The following is an 8570-nucleotide window of genomic DNA, read 5'->3' as shown; positions in this document are numbered from 1 at the left end:
AATATATTTTATTGAGCTTCACAGTTACAACATATATTTATCATATATTTAAAATATATTTTGGCTAGAAAAAAATATATTTTTTTTATCTTATGGATATAATACAACTACGGACTTTAATAGTTGTACACTTGTTTTGTCTTAATAATGTATTTACTATTTGTTGGTGTGATGATCCCTGTGTCTTCCAAATGTGACTCAAATCTTTACTTTCTTTATCCATTAATGTGTGGGGGAATGCACAAATGTCAGTGGGCATAAGAGTTACATGTGAAGAGCATATACATTGCCTAAATTTAGGTCAGATAATAGGGGGTCAAGTTGGCAATTTTTGTGAGTTTTAATTTTTACAAGTTACTACAAATCATTAAACAACTGGGATTAAAAATGTTATTTCCAAATAATTAATCATCGGAGACCGTAAAGCAAACGGATACAAAGGATGCATGAAATACATTACTATTAATATTTTATTTCATATTACCCATTTCTGTAGAAGATAACCACATAACTATTTACGTTGCCACGACGAAAGATTTGTAATGTGATTACGTTGCCGTTACGTCACGTAATTTGGCTAACTGGGACTGCCCTCACTGTGAGGACATCAGTCTCAAGACGTTCTATGGTCGATTTCGCACGTTTTGCGATCGTGTGGCACATCAGGGCAACTCCGAGAAAAATCACCCCGCACTCCACACAAAATGATCCGGTCTTATAGTGATGGAGCAATGTTAATACCTGCACATACTGCACCGGTGAGATCATTTCAAATATAAGTTACATCCAATTTACAATTTTACAACATCCCAACATTAAATCTTGCTTGTTAACCGCAACATTCTCCATTGATGCAAAATGATACATTTGTCATACAATTGATTCGGACTGAAACCAAATCTATATTAAAAATAAAAACAAATGTTATGAAAACACAAATTCTCTCTTTAAGTGACAACATGGGTGGCTCTTAAAAGAGCCTTTGGGTGCAGCTGGAGCTTCACTTTACTTGGAGCTGGTGTACTTGGTGACGGCCTTTGTGCCCTCAGACACGGCGTGTTTGGCCAGTTCACCGGGCAGCAGCAGACGCACGGCGGTCTGGATCTCTCTCGATGTGATGGTGGAGCGCTTGTTGTAGTGAGCGAGACGAGACGACTCACCGGCGATGCGCTCGAAGATGTCGTTGACGAAGGAGTTCATGATGCCCATCGCCTTGGAGGAGATCCCGGTGTCAGGATGGACCTGCTTCAGGACTTTGTACACGTAGATAGCGTAACTCTCCTTCCTGGACTTTCTGCGCTTCTTTCCTCCCTTACCGGCGGCCTTCGTGACGGCCTTCTTGGATCCCTTCTTCGGGGCGGACTTTGCTGGTTCAGGCATTGCAATACAATGACTTAAGTTCAAAGTACTAGAAGAACGACAGAATGCACTAACACATTTATCCCCTCGTCTATGCTAATTTTCTGAAGAGTCAATGCGCACCTCTGATTGCGTGATTTTTATTGGCTACACCCATTCCGTGATTTCATTGGTCAGCTACAAGTGTGACGGGTCGGAAAAAGAGCCAATCAGAGGCTTCCACATGAAAGTCCCTCTTATCACCTCATGTTTGAAAATCACCATCCCCCACAATATTCGGGTTCCTTTGTTCAGTTTTCCCGCTCATTTTTTTATATTATGAGAGGGGAAAAGCGGAAAAGATTTGTTTATAAATATTGTGTATAGAAATATACACAATATTATACATGTATTTCTACAATAAATACAGTTTGAACGAACGCATGTATACATAATTCAAGACAGACTAGACTGTATTCTGGAGGACAGAAACGTGATCTACAATTCCTCGATTTTGGAGTCGATTCCTTCTGGGGAAACCGGTTGATATTTTCGGACTGTTGTTTATTTCCTGATAAAATGACTCCATTTTAATGATCATCAATCGGACTACCCGCCAAATCTCACAAGGCCTCTGTTTTCCAGACCTGGATAGTCTGCTGGTATTTTACTTTGAATAAACTAATAATCAAGTAACATGCCAAATGTGTGAGAGTAAACAGTAATCCCAGCCAGCCAAATTACGTGCCCATTACGTAACGGTAACGTAATCACATTACGAATCTTTCGTCGTGGTTAAGTCGTGACAAACGTAACATGCCTGTTTTTGCTTTTAATACAAAATATTGCTAAAATATTTGTATAATATCTATTTACATAAATACATTTTATACAAATGATACATTCAGAAAACGAGTACGCGCTTACATAAACACTTTATGGATAACTTTTTATGTGTTAATCGTGTAAATATAAACAAAACCAAGACATTTCGGGAATCGAACAGCCCAAGCGTGATCTATAATTCTATACATGTTTGTAAAATATCAAAAAACATATTCAATTTGGTAAATAATTGTACATAAGGAGACAATTTAATCATGGTTCATGAGCTACAATAAATTCAGAAAACACTTTCTGTATAGCATGAATAATATTGATGTTTAATGTGTGTATATAAACAAAACTATACCACCAAGACATTGTCTCTTCGTGTGAGAGTGTGTGTGGCTCTTAAAAGAGCCGTTGGGTTTGTCTGATGAGAATGAAGACGTTTATCCTCCGAAGCCGTACAGAGTTCGTCCCTGTCGTTTCAGCGCGTACACAACGTCCATGGCAGTGACGGTCTTTCTCTTGGCGTGCTCGGTGTAGGTGACGGCATCACGGATCACGTTCTCCAGAAACACCTTCAACACGCCGCGAGTCTCCTCGTAGATCAGACCGGAGATACGCTTGACACCACCGCGGCGAGCGAGACGACGGATGGCGGGTTTGGTGATTCCCTGGATGTTATCACGCAACACTTTGCGGTGACGCTTAGCGCCTCCTTTCCCGAGTCCTTTTCCTCCTTTACCTCTTCCAGACATGATGAGTTCGGTTCGACGATCAACTGAACATGAAGAATAAGTCTGCGGAATAAAGCATTTACATTTGCCTACAGGACCTAGTAGAAACACCACACTGAAGGCGGAGTCTAATCACGTCACGTATTTGTCCTTCTCACAGCGCTGACGTACCAAACGCTTTTAATTTACATTTTTGTTTGTTTGATGAGAATTTGTTTCAGGTCAAAGTCCAAATTATTTATAAACTAGATTTTTTTTTCTTTACAAATGTCATAGTGGACTTTTTTTTATTTTTGCTGTTGGAGAAAATTGGTAAGCAAAACACTGTAAAGGGGTCTCATTCACCGAGACAGCATTTATCCTGCAGTCATTTACTTCCGTGTTGAAAACGCCGAAGTATATATAAAAAAAGATGTATTCAATCCTTCTAACAGGTTTTGCTTTAGTTGTTGTGTACATGCAACAAACCCACACTGGTGTACTTTTTCTGAAGGGTTAAACGTCTCAGGCAGGTTAAATCTTTGATTAATATTAGGTACGGGGGAGTTATCAAGTTTATTAATATTGTAACTTTACACAATTTATCATCTTTGTAACAAAAAAAAAAACCGGTTTCATTCATTAATCTTTAAAAAAAAAAAAATTCTCTTCATAGGCTAGTATAAACAAAATCGACTCTTTGGGGGTAAATGAAGTGGCTCTTAAAAGAGCCTTTGGAGTTGATGTGAATTACGTCGCTGTGGATTTAAGCGCGCTCTCCGCGAATGCGGCGGGCCAGCTGGATGTCTTTGGGCATGATGGTGACCCTCTTGGCGTGGATGGCGCACAAGTTGGTGTCCTCGAACAGACCGACCAAATAAGCCTCGCTGGACTCCTGCAGTGCCATGACGGCGGAGCTCTGGAAGCGCAGATCCGTCTTGAAATCCTGAGCGATTTCTCTCACCAGACGCTGGAAAGGCAGTTTGCGGATCAGCAGCTCAGTGGACTTCTGATAACGGCGGATCTCTCTCAGCGCCACGGTACCGGGCCTGTAACGATGAGGCTTCTTGACTCCACCGGTGGCGGGGCGCTCTTGCGGGCGGCTTTAGTAGCGAGCTGCTTCCTCGGGGCTTTTCCACCGGTGGACTTGCGAGCGGTCTGTTTGGTTCTTGCCATGATAACGAGACTCTCTTCTCAGTTTCATAAAGTAAATGAAGATCAACGGCACACCGCTGCTATTTAAAGCCGTGTGCGATCACGCGCTCAGTGTGGTGAGGGTTTAGAGGCGTGTGATTGGCTGATGTGGACGTGTACGCATGACAGTTGACCAATGACTGTGCGGCACGACTTTTCAAACAAGCGGCGACAGTTTCCCGCTCAAAATCATTTGTTCAGTTCAACTCAATGCGCATTAAATCATGTTTCTTTGTCCAGCTTTTATACTCGAGTACTTATAAATAATTTATTTTAAATAATTATGAATGTAGCATGATAACGATTCATAAACTTGTAATAGCAGTGTCAGATGTAATTAAATGTAATTTTACTGAACGGTTATACGTCTCAGGCAAGTTAAATCTTTGATTATTTTTAGGTAGGTGTGAGTTATCAAGTTTAATATTGTAACTTTATAATTTATCAACCACATTATCTGTTGACAAAAATGTTCTGATTTTAGTAGTACTGAAGTTTCATTATATAGGAAAACAGGAATGAATTTTCTTTCTGGTTAAATATATATATTTATATATATTTAACCAGAAAGAAAACTCATTGAGATTAAAAATCTCTTTTCCAAGAGCGTCCTGGCAGCAGCACAATTAACAAGGTTGCAGAAATTAAAAACACAACAAATGTACGATGGGAATAAATAGTGAGTTACAAGGTCATAAAATATCTACATATACACAATATAACATCTACAGCCTCCATGTCATTTAAAAGTGCTTTAAAAGCAACCAGTGAAACCGGCTCCTGGAGATTCAGGACATTTTGCAGCAGGGGGCCGCATCCTTAAACGCCCCTTTTCCCAGTTTAGTCCGGACTTGAGGGACAGTTAGCAGTAATAAGTCCTCAAAACGAAGACAATATCTTCATGTGACTTTCTTTTTGATGTAGGTTTGTAGGTATGGGGGAAGCAGACCAAGAATAGCCTTGTAAATAACACTATACCAATGATTAAGTCTACGGGTGGACAATGCAGACCAACCAACCCGATCAGACAAGGAGCATTGATGAGTAAGGGCCCTAAAGTTTGTGATGAACCCAAGAGCTCAATGGTAAACAGTATCCAACAGTTTCAGGCTTTGAATGGATGCATGTATATAAATAACATCGCCATAGTCCAGCACTGACACAAGTGGCAGCAACAAGTCTCCTTTGGGCCTAAAATGAAAAACACGACTTGTTTCTAAAATAAAAACCCAGTTTCAGCTTAAATATTTTTCGCTGCCAACAGTTGAATGTGAGGAAAATCATCATTCAGGATACCAAGACACTTGTATTGAGATACTCAATCTCAGGAAACATTTGTAAATATATCGGGTTGAAATCTATATATAAATTAATTCACAATGTTGCTTGATTATTTATACTACACGGTTCCGAAAACAGCATCTGTAATTCAAGTGTGTAATAAAAGACCAATTCACTCTCTCATAGTTCAAGTGTGTGGCTCTTAAAAGAGCCTTTGTGTTTCAGTGACAGACTTCAGTCCGTTTACTTGGTCTTGCCGGGTTTCTCGGTCTTCTTGGGCAGCAGCACAGCCTGGATGTTGGGCAGCACCCCACCCTGAGCGATGGTCACTCCACCCAAGAGTTTGTTCAACTCCTCGTCGTTCCGCACTGCCAGCTGCAGGTGACGGGGAATGATACGGGTCTTCTTGTTGTCCCGAGCGGCGTTTCCGGCCAACTCCAGGATCTCAGCGGTGAGATACTCGAGCACAGCGGCCAGATACACAGGAGCACCGGCGCCGACGCGCTCAGCGTAGTTTCCTTTGCGGAGCAGTCTGTGCACACGGCCGACGGGGAACTGCAGTCCCGCCCTGGATGAGCGAGTCTTAGCCTTCGCTCTCGCCTTACCGCCGGTTTTACCTCTGCCGCTCATTTTCAATTCACTAAAACTATTTCAACACACTGTAGAAACAGAATACTCAGTGTGACGCTGCAACAGTATTTAAAGCAGGCTGTCAGTCGTCTATTGGCTGGAGTCTGTAAAACATTCTAACCAATCACAGAACTTCCTCCGAACTCTAAACTCCTCCCTCTTATTTCTCCACTACATTCTGTGTTCATGAGAAACTTCCAGCTGAACGAGTTTTAAATCCAGTTTAATGTAAAAGACAATATCGATAATAATAATATGGTCAAATATATCTGACCTGAAGTAAATTTGATATTTCAGTGATATAGTCATAATCGATGCAGTTATTCATATAAAATGTTGTCAGATGCAAGATGTTGGTGCAATTACCTTCATAGTTTTAGGAAACACTGATTTTACACTCTGAATATCACGTTTCATCACCGCGTTTGACATTTTCTGAATATGCAGCTTTAAGCTTTTGGTTTATTACAGTCATAGTCAGGAGCAATTGTGTCCCCTCACAACCAATCTAATAAAACATCACAAAATAAATATAAAATACAAAGGTTTTGCTCTTTTATATGAAATAGTGGGTGGCTCTTAAAAGAGCCGTTTTGAGGGAGAAACTCGGAAGATCATTTACTTCTTTTTGGGAGCTGCTTTCTTAGGCTTGGCTGCTTTAGCCTTTGCCGTTTTGGGTTTGACAACTTTGGCCTTTTTGGGGCTCTTGGCTGCTTTCTTGGCGGCTGCTGGTTTCTTTGCCTTCTTGGGGCTCTTCGTTGCCTTTTTAGCGGCTGCTGGTTTCTTCGCCTTCTTGGGAGATTTCTTGGCGGCAGGTTTCTTAGCCGCGGCACTCTTGGGCTTCTTAGCAGCGGCGGGTTTCTTGACTGCGGCCTTCTTGGCTTTAGGAGCGGCTTTCTTGGCGGGTTTCTTCGTGCTCTCGGCTTGTTTCTTGTTGAGCTTGAATGAGCCGGAGGCGCCGGTCCCTTTGGTCTGCACCAGAGTCCCTTTAGTCACCAGACTCCTAACGGCGATCTTGACGCGGGAGTTGTTCTTCTCCACATCGTATCCACCGGCGGCGAGAGCTTTCTTCAGGGCGGCGAGAGACACGCCGCTCCTCTCCTTGGACGCGGTCACAGTTTTGACGATGAGATCACCGACGCTTGGACCCGTTTTCTTGGGTTTGGCAGCAGATTTCTTCTTGGGCGATTTGGCCGGCGGGGCGGCTGCAGCTGGAGCGGTTTCTGCCATCTCTCTGATCGGATCTGTAATCTCACAAACACACACGAGCACTGAGTGCAGTAATGAACAGCGACTGAGCGGCGCTGCGCTCTTAAAACCCTCATGAGAACCTGAAAGACTCAATCCGCTCGTGTCAGCGTCTGTGTGCCTCCGAGAGCCGCTCGCGCTTGTGTTTTCTCCTCTCACATTTAGAGCAAAACTGGAGCGATAAAACAGTTTAATGGACTGAAAACAATGTGAACACAGAGCAGGACTTCTGCGCTTTATCTGGAGACTAAAACACGCGACGAGGAAACTTTTAGTTTTATGTCTGAACTTCAAATCCACATCGCGCACCAGCTATTGGAAAAGACCGCGTGTGATTTGGATGTGATTTTCATGCAGAAATGATTATATTTGATTGAACGCGTCTTCTGTGTTTTCAACACACACTTTGATAATGACTTTAATGAAATGAGCATCACTGAGGGACTTGTGGACTGTTTCATACAGGAGTTGTTTTGGGCAGATTGAAGCACACGCTCCGTGCCATATGATGATGTAATGTCAATAAACTGAAAAACGACTGTAAAAATGACAATGTAAACAACTTTACAGTTCAAATTATACACGCGTTTTAACAGAATAATTAATATAAGTGCTTTTATAAAATAATAAGCTTCACATTTCTGACTTTTAACCCTCCTCATATGAACCATATCTGCTTCCATTGTAAGTGCCTCACTGAAACCACAATGTTTGCTTTCTTTAAAGGGGACATATTATGCCCCTTTTACACTATGTAATATAAGTCTCAGGTGTCCCCAGAATGTGTCCGTCAAGTTTCAGCTCAAAATACCTCACAGATCTTTTATTCTACCAGGCCTTTATACCCCTGTTTTGTAGCCCTGATCCAAACGGGCTGTTTTAGTGTCTGGAGCTTTAAATGCATAGGCACTGCTGCTACCCACAACCCTTCCTGGAAGTGAGCTGTGCCTTTCCTGCTGGTGCCATGGATAACTCTATGACAACATTGCAGCAGAACTTAAACAGTTAAAACATTATAAATAACACGGAGGACACACAAAGTCAATCATCTGACTGTATTGTGTATAGCAAAGTTTATGAAATATAAAAAAACAGCTATAGTTGTTGAAAATACCACTATGGTTTCATAATCTGTTTTATTATACAGAAAATCCTCATTGCATGACCACTCAAGCGGGACTGTGGAGGACGCCAATCAGTTTATATGGTAACCGAAACAGAGCTACAGCTTCATGGAATAAGGTACTTCGGGACTAGTTGCTACATTACACCAAGCACAATATTTTCACAACATGCGTTTTTTCATAAATTCAGAAAGCCAAACTGCAAACGTTA

General features: G+C 41.6%; 4 protein-coding genes and 1 pseudogene across 4 annotated transcripts; all 5 read right to left on the bottom strand.

The window, feature by feature from the left end:
- Positions 1–108: 108 nt before the first annotated feature.
- Positions 109–1524, bottom strand: LOC127642215 (histone H2B-like). The gene has a single exon (XM_052124886.1). It carries the CDS (start codon positions 1378–1380, stop codon positions 1006–1008), a length of 375 nt encoding a protein of 124 aa, XP_051980846.1. The 5' UTR covers positions 1381–1524; the 3' UTR covers positions 109–1005.
- A 415-nt stretch (positions 1525–1939) lies between these two features.
- Positions 1940–2935, bottom strand: LOC127642216 (histone H4). The gene has a single exon (XM_052124887.1). It carries the CDS (start codon positions 2922–2924, stop codon positions 2613–2615), a length of 312 nt encoding a protein of 103 aa, XP_051980847.1. The 5' UTR covers positions 2925–2935; the 3' UTR covers positions 1940–2612.
- A 527-nt stretch (positions 2936–3462) lies between these two features.
- LOC127642214 (histone H3-like) lies at positions 3463–4061 on the bottom strand (annotated as a pseudogene).
- A 1212-nt stretch (positions 4062–5273) lies between these two features.
- LOC127642213 (histone H2A-like) lies at positions 5274–5987 on the bottom strand. Its single transcript, XM_052124885.1, has one exon. It carries the CDS (start codon positions 5985–5987, stop codon positions 5601–5603), a length of 387 nt encoding a protein of 128 aa, XP_051980845.1. The 3' UTR covers positions 5274–5600.
- A 566-nt stretch (positions 5988–6553) lies between these two features.
- Positions 6554–7241, bottom strand: LOC127642212 (histone H1-like). The gene has a single exon (XM_052124884.1). It carries the CDS (start codon positions 7215–7217, stop codon positions 6606–6608), a length of 612 nt encoding a protein of 203 aa, XP_051980844.1. The 5' UTR covers positions 7218–7241; the 3' UTR covers positions 6554–6605.
- Between the last annotated feature and the right edge of the window lie 1329 nt (positions 7242–8570).

Source organism: Xyrauchen texanus, unplaced genomic scaffold (assembly GCF_025860055.1).
Source record: "Xyrauchen texanus isolate HMW12.3.18 unplaced genomic scaffold, RBS_HiC_50CHRs HiC_scaffold_511, whole genome shotgun sequence".
NCBI classification, from domain to species: Eukaryota; Metazoa; Chordata; class Actinopteri; order Cypriniformes; family Catostomidae; genus Xyrauchen; species Xyrauchen texanus.
This window is presented reverse-complemented; position numbering and strand designations above follow the sequence as displayed.

Coding starts and splice junctions, on each gene's coding strand:
- LOC127642215 (XM_052124886.1), bottom strand. CDS start 1,380: ATGCCTGAACCAGCAAAGTCCGCCCCGAAGAAGGGATCCAAGAAGGCC.
- LOC127642216 (XM_052124887.1), bottom strand. CDS start 2,924: ATGTCTGGAAGAGGTAAAGGAGGAAAAGGACTCGGGAAAGGAGGCGCT.
- LOC127642213 (XM_052124885.1), bottom strand. CDS start 5,987: ATGAGCGGCAGAGGTAAAACCGGCGGTAAGGCGAGAGCGAAGGCTAAG.
- LOC127642212 (XM_052124884.1), bottom strand. CDS start 7,217: ATGGCAGAAACCGCTCCAGCTGCAGCCGCCCCGCCGGCCAAATCGCCC.